General features: G+C 44.8%; 1 protein-coding gene across 1 annotated transcript in view; it reads left to right on the top strand.

The window, feature by feature from the left end:
• Positions 1 to 16,603, top strand: part of ITGA1 (integrin subunit alpha 1) — a 329,669-nt gene extending 313,066 nt beyond the window's left edge. The window contains exons 25-30 of the mRNA XM_075342876.1: positions 3,478 to 3,591; positions 5,866 to 5,970; positions 6,140 to 6,244; positions 7,921 to 8,013; positions 14,615 to 14,731; positions 16,328 to 16,603. Of these exons, the coding sequence (XP_075198991.1) occupies positions 3,478 to 3,591; positions 5,866 to 5,970; positions 6,140 to 6,244; positions 7,921 to 8,013; positions 14,615 to 14,731; positions 16,328 to 16,372 (579 nt within the window). The 3' untranslated portion in view covers positions 16,373 to 16,603. The remainder of the gene's footprint in view (positions 1 to 3,477; positions 3,592 to 5,865; positions 5,971 to 6,139; positions 6,245 to 7,920; positions 8,014 to 14,614; positions 14,732 to 16,327) is intronic.
• Positions 16,604 to 18,300: the final 1,697 nt, after the last annotated feature.

The following is an 18,300-nucleotide window of genomic DNA, read 5'->3' as shown; positions in this document are numbered from 1 at the left end:
GGAGGGGGCAGCATGCATGGGACATTGTGAGGAGGGGGCAGCATGCAAGGGACATTGTGAGGAGGGGGCAGCATGCAAGGGACATTGTGAGGAGGGGGCAGCATGCATGGGACATTGTGAGGAGGGAGCAGCATGCATGGGACATTGTGAGGAGGGGGCAGCATGCATGGGACATTGTGAGGAGGGGGCAGCATTCATGGGACATTGTGAGGAGGGGGCAGCATTCATGGGATATTGTGAGGAGGGGGCAGCATTCATGGGACATTGTGAGGAGGGGGCAGCATGCATGGGACATTGTGAGGAGGGGGCAGCAAGCATGGGACATTGTGAGGAGGGAGCAGCATGCATAGGACATTGTGACGAGGGAGCAGCATGCATGGGACATTGTGAGGAGGGGGCAGCATGCATGGGACATTGTGAGGAGGGAGCAGCATGCATGGGACATTGTGAGGAAGGAGCAGCATGCATGGGACATTGTGAGGAGGGAGCATCAAGCATGAGACATTGTGCGGAGGGAGCAGCATGCATGGGACATTGTGAGGAGGGAGCAGCATACATGAGACATTGTGAGGAGGGGGCAGCATGCATGAGACATTGTGAGGAGGGAGCAGCATTCATGGGACATTGTGAGGAGGGAGCAGCATGCATGGGACATTGTGAGGAGGGAGCAGTATGCATGGGACATTGTGAGGAGGGGCAGCATGCATGGGACATTGTGAGGAGGGAGCAGCATGCATGGGACATTGTGAAGAGGGGGCAGCATGCATGGGACATTGTGAGGAGAGAGCAGCATGCATGGGACATTGTGAGGAGGGGGCAGCATGCATGGGACATTGTGAGGAGGGGGCAGCATGCATGGGACATTGTGAGGAGGGGGCAGCATGCATGGGACATTGTGAGGAGGGGGCAGCATGCATGGGACATTGTGAGGAGGGGGCAGCATGCAAGGGACATTGTGAGGAGGGAGCAGCATGCATGGGACATTGTGAGGAGGGGGCAGCATGCATGGGACATTGTGAGGAGGGGGCAGCATTCATGGGACATTGTGAGGAGGGGGCAGCATGCATGGGACATTGTGAGGAGGGGGCAGCAAGCATGGGACATTGTGAGGAGGGAGCAGCATGCATGGGACATTGTGACGAGGGAGCAGCATGCATGGGACATTGTGAGGAGGGGGGCAGCATGCATGGGACATTGTGAGGAGGGGGCAGCATGCATGGGACATTGTGAGGAGGGGGCAGCATGCATGGGACATTGTGAGGAGGGGGCAGCATGCATGGGACATTGTGAGGAGGGGGCAGCATGCATGGGACATTGTGAGGAGGGGGCAGCATGCAAGGGACATTGTGAGGAGGGAGCAGCATGCATGGGACATTGTGAGGAGGGGGCAGCATGCATGGGACATTGTGAGGAGGGGGCAGCATTCATGGGACATTGTGAGGAGGGGGCAGCATGCATGGGACATTGTGAGGAGGGGGCAGCAAGCATGGGACATTGTGAGGAGGGAGCAGCATGCATGGGACATTGTGACGAGGGAGCAGCATGCATGGGACATTGTGAGGAGGGGGCAGCATGCATGGGACATTGTGAGGAGGGGGCAGCATGCATGGGACATTGTCCTCACATCATGCTGCTCCCTCCTCACAATGTACAGATCATATTTCATAATCGAGGAAGGTGTGGTGCATATACAGTAGTTTATAAGGGAGGGCAGTGTGGTGTTTATTAGGGGCAGTGTCACAGTCACAGTATATAAGTGGGGACGGTGTGGTGGGAATATTTTATACTCATGCTATGTTTTGATGTGCCTGTGGTGATTCCCATGGGGGGGGGGGGTTCGTTTCTTATTGATACTTTTTAAAGTGTGCTACAGAGTAGATCTGCCTTAAACAGATGTCGTGTGCGAAAACTCAGTTTTACGTTGTCACTAAGGGGCGCGACCACTTAAAGTGCCTAGGGCAGCATGAAGGCAAAATACAGCCCTGCACACCTGAACTGCTACAGAACATCTTAATACATTCCTCAGATACTGCAAAATACAAGACAAACCTCAGCTGCTGCAGAACGTCTTAATACAAAACTCAGATACCTCAGCCACTGCAGGACATCAGAACACACATCAGCTGCTGCAGAATCTCATAATACAAAAACAGTTTCTGTAAAACAGCAAAATTCACATCAAAGTTACTGTAGACTCTCATAATACACACCTCAGTTGCTACAGAACAGCATAATACACACCTCAGTTGCTACAGAACAGCATAATACACACCTCAGCTGCTGCAGAACCTCATAATACATACCTCAGCTGCTGCAGAACAGAATAATACACACCTCAGCTGCTGCAGAACCTCATAAAACACACCTCAGTTGCTTCACAATCTTATAATACACACCTCAGCTGCTGCAGACCATCATAATACACAGCTGAGCTGCTGCAGACCATCATAATACACAGCTGAGCTGCTGCAGACCATCATAATACACACCTCAGCTGCTGCAGACCATCATAATACACAGCTGAGCTGCTGCAGACCATCATAATACACACCTGAGCTGCTGCAGACCATCATAATACACACCTGAGCTGCTGCAGACCATCATAATACACACCTGAGCTGCTGCAGACCATCATAATACACACCTGAGCTGCTGCAGACCATCATAATACACACCTGAGCTGCTGCAGACCATCATAATACACACCTGAGTTGCTGCAGACCATCATAATACACACCTGAGCTGCTGCAGACCATCATAATACACACCTCAGCTGCTGCAGACCATCATAATACACACCTCAGCTGCTGCAGACCATCATAATACACACCTGAGTTGCTGCAGACCATCATAATACACAGCTGAGCTGCTGCAGACCATCATAATACACACCTGAGCTGCTGCAGACCATCATAATACACACCTGAGCTGCTGCAGACCATCATAATACACACCTGAGCTGCTGCAGACCATCATAATACACACCTGAGCTGCTGCAGACCATCATAATACACACCTGAGCTGCTGCAGACCATCATAATACACACCTGAGCTGCTGCAGACCATCATAATACACAGCTGAGCTGCTGAAGACCATCATAATACACACCTGAGCTGCTGCAGACCATCATAATACACACCTGAGCTGCTGCAGACCATCATAATACACACCTGAGCTGCTGCAGACCATCATAATACACACCTGAGCTGCTGCAGAACCTCCTACTACACAGGTCAACTTTTGTGAATCACTTTCAATGTAGTGCCATGATACAAATACCATTAGAATGAGGGATGTAATTTGGAGCCCCCCTTTCCTCTGTTACTCCATAAACCCCCAGAGAGGTTGATATTGGGGACAATCCCCTGGGGAGGTTTCCTCTTACATTTCGGCCTCCTCATCGCTCTCTGATACTTGACACCTTGTTCTGGGTTTAGCGGCTGTCACTCATTATGATACACTGTGTTCTTTTCTAGATTAAGAGAAATGATGTCATCCCGATGCCAAGGGTGAAATTCCGCCTGTCATTCCGCTTTAGGACTCCAGATGGCAACATTCTCCTGTACTTGACCAATGTGTCCTCCTCTGATGTAAGATCATTAATCTTCCATGTTCCTCAGCGCTCTTCATACTTGTCACTCATCATCTGTCAGATATATGGCGGCTTTTCCCTGATGTCACTCACATTCTGTTATTTATAGGGTGACTTAGAAATGATCACCTTATTATACAGTATACAAGAAGCTGACATTAGGAAATTCATGGACCAGGCCTTCCCGTTGTGCGTGTGCCGCCATAATCAGCAATAGTCACAGCATAGTAAAGAACGTTCCTTTCTAGGAATATAAAACCCCTCATATTCCTGTAATATCAGTGGTTACTAAATGTATTGGTGCAAGGGCCTCTTTACCTGGTTGCACTGTAAATACATTGGCTGATGTGGAGATTGTGCGCCCTCTTGTGGCCATAGTCCATTACTGCTGCAACCAGTTTTGTTTTTTTGCTTTTTTTTTTCTTCCCAAGGAGCCATAACTTTTATTCTTTAGTTGACATTACTATATGAGGATTTGAATTTTTGTAGGAAAAATTGTAGTTTTGACACCATTTTACCATAAAATGTACTAAAAAATGGGAAATAAAATTTCAAGTGCGGTGAAATGGAGAAAAAAAAAAAGTTCAATGTGTAGAGATTACCAGTGGCATTTAAATGATTATCTATTAAGGATTGGTGCTACCGAATATCACAGATGACCCCCCGGTGTGTTAGTACATGCTCAGCTCCTGAGCCTACTCTATACATCCGCACCTGTGACGCCCTGGACTAGCCAACATACACACCCCTTCCCTAGACAGTTACAAGAGTCAACCAAAAACCCTTGTTGCCTCCCTCCAGGGTCTGATGTCCACACCAGGTGGGGCGGAGCCAGGCAGTTGGCCCCACCCACCGAGGAGTTCACAGGCCTAGAGGCGGGAAAAGCAGTAGATTGAGTTTGGAGGTGGAAGTGAGAGGACACAAACTACAAGTGTCTGGGTTGGAGCCCAGGCACCGACAGCAAGGTTGGCAGATGGTGGTGGCCGTCTGCAGGAGTTAGTGGAACTCTGCAGAGCCGTAGGACCGGAGTTGGGCGGTGGCCCACCGGTACCGGACCGGGGAACGGAGTGAAGCTAAACACACACAGGCAGGGCCATCGGACCCCGACCAGGCTTGGAGCCGCCGACAATAGTCAAATCCGAGTGTGACAGGAACCCCAGGGGTTTCCCAACAACCAAGACCCGGCAGAAGGCAACAGTCCACACCGAGAGGATATACAGCCACTGCCACAGGCTAGAGATCCAAGGGCCAGCGCCTGCAGGCAAAACGGGCTCCTACGGCACCTATACGCCAGGGAGCAGACTACCGGTGGGTAACCACAGGAGTCAGAACATTCTAACAGGTGCAGGGAAAGACAGCCACCATCAGCCGTCCGGGGAGAGCACAACAACACTGCAGCCGGCTGCGGGACCCGTCCATCCGGCCGTTTGGTTTACCAGAGACTCTGTCATTGACTGTCTGAGTGAGTACACCAGTGCCATCTGGCGCCGCGCTGCCCCTGCAACCCTGCACCCCAGCCATCCAGCCTCCCCGTTACACCACCGGGCCTCGAGATCACCAACCCCTACCCACGGAGGGGACAACATCCTAGCTGCTCCCTACCATCTCTCCCGGGATCCCCGTCACCAGCAGCGGTGGTGCCATCATCACCACGTCCCGTGGGTGGCGTCACGAACAATCTCCCCAAACAAACTATCCCCTTTCACTCACGGGTGAGGAGCGCTGCTCGAGTCCCTGGGTCCGGCCCACCGCTCGAGCCACCAAGCAGCAGCAGCAGAAGCCCCGGACCCGAGCGTTAGCGAGCACGTCCCCTCCGCCCGCAACACACCCAACATAGGAAGCGACCTATTAGTCAGGAGGCAAAAAATAGATAAAAGGGCACCTTTCCCCTACTGGGATCACCACCAGCAATGATGTACACATGAAATTAGTCATATTAATCAGGAGTTTCCAAAATTATTTTTCTTAAAATAACCATTGGCCTGATGAGACTGCTGTATTTACTTTGAATTGCAAGCTTGTCACTCCCAGCCCCCCCCCCCCCGCACCTCAATGTCCCTCCTCCCTGCTATCGCAATATCGCACTGTTCATACAAGCTGCAGCTGTCAATCAGGCTATACCACCAACTCATGAGCTACTTTATTGTTTAGCTAGACCGTTCTTATCACAGTAAGTACACCGGCCTCATAAAGAATAAGAGAATTCTATATTAATGTGTGACGATTGTATGATGAAGTTTGGTGACAGATCCACTATATTTTTTCATTCCAGAATGTGAACTGTGATACTAATGAATTGTTGGATCCTTTCCACATAAATTCAGGAAGCACGTATTATTTGGAAAAATTTAAAGAAAGTTTAAAGGATACAATATTGGTAAATATTAGCATTACTCTTTGTATTGAGCTTTTTTTTGGGGGGGGTTTGGTCACTGTATGGCAGTATTAAAGCACCGTATGGTGGTGACCCCAGGACCGGCTGACCATCTTACATGTATGGGGCTGCTGAGCCTACGTCTGTGTGATAATACGATGATCTATAACAGGACTGCAAGAGGAATAGCTGCCCGGCATTTTACTGCACCGTGGAGCCATCCAACATTACTCAGATCAATATCTCTATGCGAGTATGGAAGGCAACATTTATTAAGGTGAGCGGGTCATCGTCATTTGCTCTGCATGCCCGACAAATGAAAGGAGATTTTTATTTTTTTTATTATTTCCATTATCTCTGCTTGATGTCAGTGAATGGTAATTTTATCAAAGTAGATTCTAATGAAGAGAACTTAAAGGGTTATTCCCATCTCCAAGATCCTCTCCCAATATGTAATGGGTGTAATACTATTAACAAATACCACGAATTAGAAATGTAGTATAGTTCTCCTGATTAGCCATGTCTCTTACCTCATGTGCAGGGCATTGCAGCTTAGGTATCCATGGTTACCACCACTCAGATACTAACAGGTAGTTGTTCAGTTAGTTGCTCATGATCATAACCATGGATACCTAAGCTGCAATGCCCTGTACATGAGGCTATATCAGGAGAACTATACTACGTTTCTAATTGGAGGGATTTGCTAATATTATTATTATTATTACACCTACTATATATTGGTATAGGATCTTAGAGATGGGAATAACCCTTTTAAGTACCCTGTCACCAGATTTGGCCCCTATAAGTTGCGGCCACCACCAGTGAGCTCCTATATATAGCAATCCAGAATACTGTATATAAGAGCCCAGACCGCTCTGTAAAACGCAAAAACACTTTTACTATACTCGCCTCGGGGGCGGTCCGGTCCGATGGGTGTCACTGCTCTCTGGTCCGGTGCCTCCTTCCAGTGGCGATTGCCATCCTCCTTCTACCCAGCTCAGTACTGATGACACGTCCTACGTCATCCACACAGGCTGACATTGCGGTCCTGAGTAAGCGCACTTTGATATGAGTATGGTAGTGCGCATATGCGGGAGGTCTTTAACCTTTCCTCGCGCCTGTGCATTACAGCAGGAAAGATCAAAGTGCTCCTGCGCAGGACCTGCCTGTGTGGATGACATGTCCTATGGGCTGGGTAGAAGGAGGACGGCGAGCACCATAGAGAGGATGCTCTGAACCAAGAGCAGCGACACCCATTGGACCCCCCCAGGTGAGTATTATAAAAGTGTTTTTTACGTTATACAGAGCGGCCTGGGCTCTTATATACAGCATTCTGGAATCCTGTATATAAGGGATCACTGGTGCTGTTCGCAGCTCATAAGGGAAAAATCTGGTCACAGGTTCCCTTTAAAACTTGAGCTTAAAGGGGTAATGCCAAGTTTGGAAGTTACCACCTATCTTGATAGAGGATAAGATTCTGATTGCTTGGGCTACATCTCTGAAGAGCCTTATCTGACCGGAGTAGAGGTAAAGCATGCACATCTCGGCTTCATTCATCATCGACGGGACCACCGGAGAGAGCCGTCAAATCTCTATTGATCGGAACCCCTGTGATCGGGACATTATCCCTTTCCCTGTAGATAGCGGATAACTTCCACTTCCAGAGTTACACATTTTGTCACACAAGCATATGCAACTTTTTTCAGTTTTTTACTGTTTTCATTAGTTTTCTAAAAACTGAATAGGGTTTACCTGAGGAGCACGGCCATCCATGGCCCAGCAGATATTTGTAAGTTGCAGAAGCTTCTGGCATACATTATAGTGCATCTGTCTATGTAACATACAGTATGTGTATGGGAAAGGCCTGGTGGGCTATGATGAAGTTACGGTGGCAGATGATCATGTGGTGAGCGTAGATGTAGATGACTATTCACATTGATGTTTGTCGTGCAGGCCAGTATCCACAGTCTGAATCTGGTGTTAAGTGCTGTACTGAAAAGTGAAAATTCTATAATTGCCTTGAATCCCGAGAGTGAAAATGTTGAGGTAAGTCTGACGGAAATGTCCACAAATAAAAAATTGCTTAACATGGTTTTCCAGGCAATCGATGTTTTACTTATTCACAGGATAGGTCATCAATAGAGATGGGCGAGGAATAAAATCCTCTGGTGCCCGTTCCTCGATTCGAGTAGGTCATACGCTCTGAAAGTGCTCAACGCAAGTAACGAGTATAACGAAAGTCAATGATTGCTCAGTTTGGCTCTCCGCTCACATACATAAGGAGAGCATTTCCGGGGGTAGGGTTTTTGTGTTTTTGAGGTCATACTACATTGGAAAACATTGCTTTACCTCCAGTGACTATGACTGGTTGTCCGTAGAGTGCCTGCACACATCAGGCAGTGAAGCAAGCCTGTGCGTTGTGGTCATTGTTTCATGGATAAAGCATGCAAGAACCCGCGATACTTGGCTAAACACCGCGACTACCCAAGCACCCCGATGTTCGATCGAGTAATTAGCAGTGCTGAGCACGCTCGCTCAGCATTAGTCATCAATACCAGATCGGAAGAGATCTGACAGCCGATGCCCCCACCGATCACCTCTTTTATGATCCAGCAGTGGTCAGATGTACACACTTTGAACCAAGCTGCTATACGCAAGTCGATCTTGGTCAGAGGAGATGGACGGCTGGTGTCATGTGACAAAGTCCATTATTGTCAATGGAGGGGAGAAGAGGAAGTGAGGCGCAAGAAAGAAAAGAGGCAGACAGAAAACCATCGTGCAGAGCTCTCTAAGGCTAAGTTCACATGTCCAGTAGTCATCTGTCAGAACGGATCCTGCAGCAATCCGTTTGCAAAAAAGTTGCATAAACAGATCGTTTTTGTTCATATTCAAAAAACTGATTTTCTTCAGGATCTGTTTATTTTACATGGGAGTCTATGGAAAACTGATCTGTTAACTGATTACTATTTATCTTCCATTTGAAACTGATCCAGTAATCAGTTAACAAATGCGTTTTCCATAGACTCCCATGGTAAAAAAACGGATCCTACAAAAATCAAGGTTTCAAAATGGACGAAAAAAAAGTTGTGTTTGCAGGACTTTTTTGGCAATGGATAGCTGCTGGATCCATTCTAACGGATTATTACAGGACATGTGAAATCAGCCGAGTGTTTTACCTCACATCAGAGCTTGATTCAGATAAAGCTAAAAGGTTAAAGGTTTAAAGGGAAGGTGTCATCCAAAAGAAATAAATTTCAATAACTGAAAAAATGTAAAGTATTAATGTTTTGTTTAGATATTATTTGTTTTTAATTGAGCAAAATATAAAAAAAAAATTAAAAAGTTTGATATTTTACACTCTTAAACACTAGGGGGAGCAGCTGCTGAAATCCTACTGTAGAAATAGCCTGGATTACAGCTGCAGTAAAGTGGGCAGAATCTGCTCTGCTGTGTGTGATGTCACCTCCCCCTTCCAACCTGAGTGTTTACAAAGGATAACACAGAATGAAATGTAGGATCACAGTGCGGAGCTATTTTGATAGTGACCAGAAATGTCTAAAGTATCACCAAGGACAGCATTAGATACACAGCTCAGCAGACAGTATCACACAGGAGAGGATTAGATACACAGCCCTGCATACAGTATCACACAGGAAAGGATTAGATACACGGCTCAGCAGACAGTATCACACAGGCGAGGATTAGATACACGGCTCAGCAGACAGTACCACACAGGAAAGGATTAGATACACGGCTCAGCAGACAGTATCACACAGGAGAGGATTAGATACATGGCTCAGCAGACAGTATCACACAGGATAGGATTAGATACATGGCTCAGCAGACAGTATCACACAGGAGAGGATTAGATACACAGCTCAGCAGATAGTATCACACAGGATAGGATTAGATACACAGCTCAGCAGACAGTATCACACAGGATAGGATTAGATATACAGCTCAGCAGACAGTATCACGCAGGAGAGGATTAGATACACAGCTCAGCAGACAGCATCACACAGGATAGAATTAGATACATGGCTCAGTAGACAGTATCACAAAGGAGAGGATTAGATACACGGCTCAGCAGACAGTATCAATCAGGAGAGGATTAGATACATGGCTCAGCAGACAGTATCACACAGTACAGGATTAGATACACGGCTCAGCAGCCAGTATCGCACAGGACAGGATTAGATACACGGCTCAGCAGACAGTATCACACAGGACAGGATTAGATACACAGCTCAGCAGACAGTATCACACAGGACAGGATTAGGTACACGGCTCAGCAGACAGTATCACACAGGAGAGGATTAGATACACGGCTCAGCAGACAGTATCACACAGGACAGGATTAGATACACAGCTCAGCAGACAGCACCACACAGGAGAGGATTAGGGTACTTTCACACTTGCGTTGAACGGCATCCGTTGCATTGCGTTGTGTGACGGATGCAACGGATGCGTTGCATATAGTGGCACAACGAATGCAACGAATCGTACAAAATAACACAATCCGTTATAGTTTACATCTGGGTATGCGCAGTTGTGTAAAGATCGTTGTGTTAACGGAATCCGTCAAATGACGGATTCTAACGGAATCCGCCACCATAGGCGTCCATTATAAAAACAACGGACGCCGACGGAATCCTGCAGGTTACGTTTTTTTTGACACTCCGCCAAGTGCAGAAAAACGCTACATGCAGCGTTCCCTCCGCCCGACGGTCATTGACAGTCAGCAACAAAACAACTGATGCGCCGCGGGGCAGATGCAACGCAAGGCCATCCGTTGCTATCCATAGCTAATAGAAGTCTATGAGGAATAGACGGTTTCCTGCAATGGTTACCGTAATTCCTCAAGGAGGCGGATAGCAACGGATGCTGTTCAACTCAAGTGTGAAAGTACCCTTAGATACCCAGCTCTGGAGACAGTATCAGACAGGATAAGATTAGGGTGTCATTGGAGACTGTAGTAGCAGAGGCGGTGGGGGAGGGGAGGGGAGGGGAGGGGCGGCGGTAATCACACACTGCTCTGCATGCACACCCACAGCAGCTGCAGCAAGGAGAGTGAAGGGGGCGTCATTGGAGATGGTAACAGCGGCGGTGGTGGGGGAAGGGACGCCGGTACATGCTCTGCATGCACATGCACACAAACACACACAGCCCTGCTGCATGCAGCAGCAGCGGCGGGGGAAGGGAAAGCGGGGCTGGGTAGAGCGGGGTCATTGGAGATGGTAACTGCCTGGGGAGGGGAGGGTAGGCGGCCCGGCACCCCGTACTCACACATCCCGGCGGGTGACAGGGGTAAGGTGGAGCAAACAGCATGGCTGTGAGCTCCACAATGATGGCGCTGATCTCCTCCTTGTATATAAGTTTTGGTTTCATGTTTTTAAGACATAGAATTTTATTTGGATGTTCTCCCTCTCCCTCGTTCCCTCCCTTTCCCTCACACCAACCCTTATTTCCCAATAAAATTACAACACTTTCCTCCTCCCTTTGCCCTCATTCCTTCTTACTTCCCCTCCGTTTTACTCATTCTCTCATAATATTTCTTGTTAAGCTTCGCCCCTTTCCTTCTTTATTTTGTAAACCCTTTAATAAAAATACATTAAAACTGAAGCATCGCTCTGAGCAGCAGAAGCGATAGGAGTGTATGAGCTTCACATTCCCTAAGGGGACTAGAAAAAAAACAAGAAAAAGGGTAAAAAAAAAAGTTTTAAAATATGAAAAAATTAAAAAACAGAAAAATTCAAATGTTGCTCTTTCTGCCTCATTGAAAGTTAAAATAATAATAATTAAAAAAATACACATATTTGATATAGCCAAGTTCAGAAATGCCCGGTCTATCAAAATATAAAATAAATTCATCGGATCGGTAAAGGGTGTAATTAGAAAAAAATAAATGTCAGAATTACGGGTTTTTTTTGGTCGCCACAGCATTGCAATATAATGCAATAAGACAGGATCAGAGTATCACATCTACACAAAAATAGTGTAACTAAAAACGTCAGCTCAAGACATAAAAAAATAAGCCATTACTGAGCCCCAGATCCCAAAATATGAGAACAATACAGGTCTTGGAAAATAGCGATAAAACCACTATTCCTTTTGGACAAATTTCTGATTTTATTTCACCATTTAAGTAAAAAAAAACAACAACTATCCATGTTTGGTATCTATGAACTCGTACTGACCTGAGAAATCATAATGTCAGGTCAGAATTACCATATAGTGAACATGGCAAATAAAAAAATAAAACAAATGTGAAATTGCCTGCCCTTTTTATGCACTTTCACAGCACTTAGAATTTTTTTCCTCTTTTCCAGTACAATATGGGGCAGAATAAATGGTGTAGTTCAAAAGTACAACTCGTCCTGCAAAAATCAAGCCATCATGTGGCTATATTGATGAAAAAATAAAAAAAAGTTATGGCTATCGGAGGAAGGGGAGAAAAAAACAAAAAACGGAAAATTGCCCGGGTTGTGAAGGGGTTAAAGACATGACATCCCATTGCACAAAAAAGAGGATTGAGAATACAAATAAGACCAAAATAAAAAAAGGAATAAAGGAATAAAGAATGAATAGAGAAACTGACATGTATTACACGCAGTAATTGTGTTGCTTCACGCACAAAGGCAGGGCATAACAACGGTAGGTGCAGGGGTGGCATTCACACCTGGGCGCTGGAGTCTACGGGGCCCAAACAGTTCATTTGGCCTTTATATTATAAGACCAATGCTATTACAGACTTGTAATAACTGGGGGCCCCGTTGGAGCTTTTGCATTGGGGCCCACGAGCTTCAAGTTATGCGGGCATCACACGAGACGATATAGCAAGCGATATGTCGTCGGGGTCACGTCGTAAGTGACGCACATCCGGCATCGTTTGATATATCGTAGCGTGTGACAGATACGAGCGACGGTGAACGAGCAAAAATACTCACCTTATCGTTGCTCGTTGACACGTCGCTCATTTTCAAAAACTCGTTTGTTCTTCTCTGCGCCGGTTGTTCATCGTACCTGGGGCAGCACACATCGCTCCGTGTGACACCCCGGGAACGATGAACACAGCTTACCTGCGTCCCGCCGGCAATGCGAAAGGAAGGAGGTGGGCAGGATGTTTACGTCCCGCTCATCTCCGCCCCTCCGTTTCTATTGGCCGGCCGCTGTGTGACATCGCTGTGATGCCGAATGTCCCTCCCCTTCAGGAAGTGGATGTTCGCCGCCCACAGCAACGTCGCTCAGCAGGTAAGTGAGTGTGACGGGGAGTTAACGACTTTGTGTGCCACGGGCAACTAATTGCCCGTGACGCACAAACGATGGGGGCGGGTGCGATCGCTCGTGCGTTCGCACGATAGATCGTCTTGTGTGACGCCCGCATTACACCACCACAGCACAATGGGCCTTGTTTATCCAAACTGGCTAAAAGAAAAACTGTGTTGCCCATAGCAACCAACCAGAGCTCAGCTTCCATTTTTTAAACAGCTCTGATAAAATAAAAGCTGTGCTGTGATTGGTTGCTATGGGCCTTAGATTTTGTTAAAAATAGTGTGCATAAATGACCCGATGTTTTATTGTTTTTTGTTTGTTTTGTTTTTTTAAATACCAGTGCAAGTGTTCATGAAGTGTTTTTGCGACAAAAAAAGTAATGAGAAATATAAAGGGGTGAATTTTACTTCCGGCTGGATCTATTTCTGGTTTTAAAAACTGAGTCAAAAAAACGAAGTACAGTAATGGTTTTCAAAGATCCTGTGTGTGAAGTCTCCTGTATAGAAGCAGCATGGCTTCTTGGTAAAATAGTGTCTTACAGGAGCATTTTTCTGTGGCACGTGGATTGCCCGTGGGTCTATAATGAGGCTTAGCAAGGACTGTTAGTGCTGCCGTACAACTCAATGATGGATGTATAGCTGTCCCTGGACTCCAGCGCTGGATGGGGAGAGGTCCATGATATCCCAAAAGTGGGTTTCCCAGATGGATGCAAAGCTGCCCATTGTCCCTGGACTCCATAGCTGGATGAGGAAGAGGTCCATGTTATCCCAAAAGTGGGTTGTCAAGTTGGATGTATAGCTGCCGATTATCCCTGGACTCCACCTCTGGATGGGGAGAGGTACATGTTATCCCAAAAGTGGGTTTTCCAGACAGATGTATAGCTGCCAATTATCCCTAGACTCCACCTATGGATGGGGGAGAGGTCCATGTTATCCCAAAAGTGGGTTTTCCAGATAGATGTATAGCTCCTCATTGTTCCTGGACTCAGCCGCCGGATGGAGGAGAGGTACATGTTATCCCAAAAGTGTGTTTTCCAGGGGCCCTGGAAAACCCACTTTTTGGATAACATGGACCTCTCCCCCATCCAGCAGTGAAGTCCAGAGACAATGGGCAGCTATACATCCATCATTGAGTTGTATGGCAGCACTAACATGGCAGGGACTGGGCATTCCCTGGAGAATTGGATTGTAGATGGGGCTTGATGTCAACTATGTGAATACATAGATAGTGGGACCCTCCTGACTTATGTTCCCATTAAGTATCTTGTGATGCCCTGAAGAAAATATGATGCCATGTATACAAAGGACTTCATAAGAAATAAGTCTTGCCTTTTGCATTAACCTGACTGGGCTCACGATCATTATCTTCTCTGCAGACAATGATTAAACTGTCCAAAGAGCTGGAGCATGGCAAGGTGCCATTGTGGGTAATCCCTCTGAGCATAATCATTGGACTTCTCATACTTGCCCTCATCATATTCGCTATGTGGAAAGTAAGTAATGGCGAACAAGTGCATTTACTCTCTGCATTATATTATTGGCACAAGGACGTTTACAATGACATGTAGAACATTTGCAGCAAAATTTGCAACTTATTTCAGCCCTTGTGCTGAAAAAGGTAAAGAATCCTCAAACTAATCGTAACGCTATCGGTCTGTCAAGGGTGCTCAGGGTAGGTTTTTGCAGTTATCTGGTATTTCTGGGTGTCAACTGACAAGTAGTTTCAGCACTACATGTACTGAGTTATGACTGACACCAGTTAATAGAGGATCCCTTCTATGGCTGCTATCTTTAAAGGGGTTGTACAGGCTTGGTGTTAAAGTCTGCAGTCAGTCTGTGGAACTGAAGCCTTGTAAATCCTCATGGCGCGCATTGTCAGGATTCTCCAGTGCTAGTGCAGAGGGCAGGCGGGAGCGTGACCACATGTGATTTGTACAGTATAGGTGTAGTCACATGCCAACTAGACATGCATGGCCTCACTCAATGCAAGTGAATTGAGCAAAGCCAGACATGTCTAGTTAGAATGTGGCCGGAAGTATGCAAATTGCATATTTGCGTTACATGAGCATCCGCTCCCATGAGATCTGTGAGGAATTACTAGTCTGCACCTAAATACAGTTACTGCAGACTTTAACCCTAAGCCTGGACAAATAGTGATGAGCGAGCACTACGATGCTTGGGTGCTCTGTACTTAACAAGCAGTTAGATGCTTGGATGGGCGCGACTCGTGTACCAAGTATAACAGAAGTCAACGGGGAACTTGAGCATTTGTCCGGGCAATCTTCCAGAAAAATGCTTGAGTCCTCCATTGATCTAAACATCCAACTGCTCGTTACGAGCATAGAGCCCCCGAGTATGGTAATGCTCACTTATCACTATGGCCAACCCTTTTAAAGGAGCATTCAGGTTATTATTAAAAAACATCGCCCTATATTAGCAAATAGTAAATAGTGTATGCAGAGAGTATATATTACACTACTTACTGGTCGGAGTATTCTTACGTTTTCAGCACTGTTTTGCCGCTATACTGCATTACATGACCGCATTTGTGACCTACCAAATCAAACCGCATCTTCTGTGTGAAAGACAGATCACTTTTGTGATCTGACGGGATTAGCGAGCATCATTCTGAGTCTCATAGACTTGTATTGCCAAAATTAGAAAACGTGACCTCCTCTCCACACAGTAAATGTTATATGATTCAGTAGTTCACAAATGTGATCATGTGATGCAGTAGAGGATTGGAGTCAAACGGAAAACGTCAGAAGACGTCGACGACTGGTAAGTATTGCAATATACGCTCTGTGTACAAATTACTGTTTGCTAATAGTTGGAAAAATATACATAAAGACTGGAGTGTACCTTTAACAGTATAAACCCTAGAAGACATGCAAATTAATTCACATACATTGAAAGAATGCGCAATGTATAATATTCAAATTGTATGTAAAAACTAGACATTCACTATTATACTTGCATTTTTTGTAAAGGAACTTACTCTAAATTCATTTATATGTACAGTAAGTAATTCATAACTGTGTACTAATATTTTTGCATTTTTATTAATAAAAAAAATATTAATTTTTCAGCTTGGCTTCTTTAAGAGACCTCTGAAAAAGAAGATGGAAGAATGAGGAACCGTTGTAATTTACACATTCTGATAATACTTGAAGATTATCTCAGGATTATTAACAGTGAAAGAAGAGGGTATAATATAGTCCTTTAGTTCTGATTTTGTGGTTTTGGGAAAGCAGATTACACAAATAACCAGTGTTAGATATACTGTAGGTAGAGTAAGCCTTTGCTTATAGACTGCCTGGAATAAAGGAAAGGTGAAATTTATGTATGAATTACAATTCATATGTAAATTAGGTATATATATATATATATATATATATATATATATATATATATATATATATATATATATATATATATATTATATGTTAATTAGGGATCTACAGCATACCCTACAATCTCTGACTTTCCAATCAAAGAACTTTCCCTACCTCCGTAAGACCAGAAACGCCCTCAAAACTCAAGGAGACACCCACTTTGTGTATGTTTCCATGCTCCCCCCCCCCCTTTAAAGTCCAATTCTTGGACAATCCAATGAAAACTTGGGATGGTTTAAGGTAATATTAAAGACATATTGTACATGACCTATGGTAGGGCCTACTCAATGGGGGAGTATAAGGAGTCGGACCTCAGACAATTTGTCCTTATGGCTCCTGAGGTGTAAATTAGGTACTGCATATAACACACAATCTGTACTTGAGTACATGTAAGATGAATGAAAATGAAATCTTACTGATCATTGTAGGCACTAAATAACTTATAGGGAGATGGACATAAAACACTGTACACTGGGGGTGGTCATATTACTGTACAGGTGGTCTGTTCTTCTCCTAAATCTATCAAAACAAAAATGTAATCAATATAACAGTATGAAAGTCCTACTAAAATTCCCGGCTATCCTTCAACAATGTATATGTGTCATAATAAGAATTACTAGCTTTCTTAGATATTCACATACTCTACCAATGAAGGGTGCCAAACCCCTCTGCACCAAAAATCTGATGAATACGTCAGTTTGAAGATCCAACCAAGTGTTCTTGCCTCTTCTTCATTTCTCCCTTTAGCTTTTTCTTTATCTCCTTGTCACATTTTTATACCTGTCAAAATTATTCATATCTTTCTGAAATATTCACATCAAAAGAATGTTGCTTGAGGAGTACCAACATCTTATTAGAGTCATTGCCTCTTCTCTCACTTTCCCTTTAGTTTCTTCCTTATCTTATATTTTTTGCATCTTGTGCCTGAAAAGGCCATTCTTTACAGAATGAACAATATATATATATATATATATATATATATATATATATATATATATATATATATATATATATATATATTATGCCATGAAGACCTTAACAATCCATTCTTGGCATAGTAGAATTTCACACTGGTCAGTCTATTCATACATGTCGGTTCCGGAAATATTGACTTATCTATGGATAAGTGGCAAGCTGATGAGGAGCACCACAACTGCACCAAAAATACACCAAAAATGCATCAGGACTGGACTGGTATCTCCTACAGTATCTCCTATACTTCTATATCTTGCTTATAGTCTTTACCTGGAAGTATAGAACAAAAGGAGCAGAAAGGAACACCATATGCCGGTTCTTCAAAATGGCGCATGCGATTAATGAATTTGGCACAAAGTTAAAAATGGACACTTTTTCTGTCTTTATCGAAAATACACCGGTGGAACATTGGCATGGAGTTGCACCAAATTTTATGACTTTTTAAAAAGCTGCAATTGAATCAGTAGAAAACATCTGGAATCGCTAAACTCCATCCATAAAGTGGAAGAAAAGAAAAACAGATGAGCACCATATAAAATAAACTTCAAAAAAGGCACAAATAGAATAATGATTTGGGTGAAAACACACAAAAATGGTGCCGAACACGGAAAGTGAGACAAAAACAGGCTCAAAGACAATGATAAATCAAAGGCAATGATAAATAAAAAGGTAATGATAAATCAAAGGCAATG

The sequence above is a fragment of the Anomaloglossus baeobatrachus genome, chromosome 1 (assembly GCF_048569485.1).
Source record: "Anomaloglossus baeobatrachus isolate aAnoBae1 chromosome 1, aAnoBae1.hap1, whole genome shotgun sequence".
Lineage (NCBI taxonomy): Eukaryota > Metazoa > Chordata > Amphibia > Anura > Aromobatidae > Anomaloglossus > Anomaloglossus baeobatrachus.
Note: the sequence above shows the minus strand (reverse complement) of the source record. Positions and strands in the feature narration are given on the sequence as shown.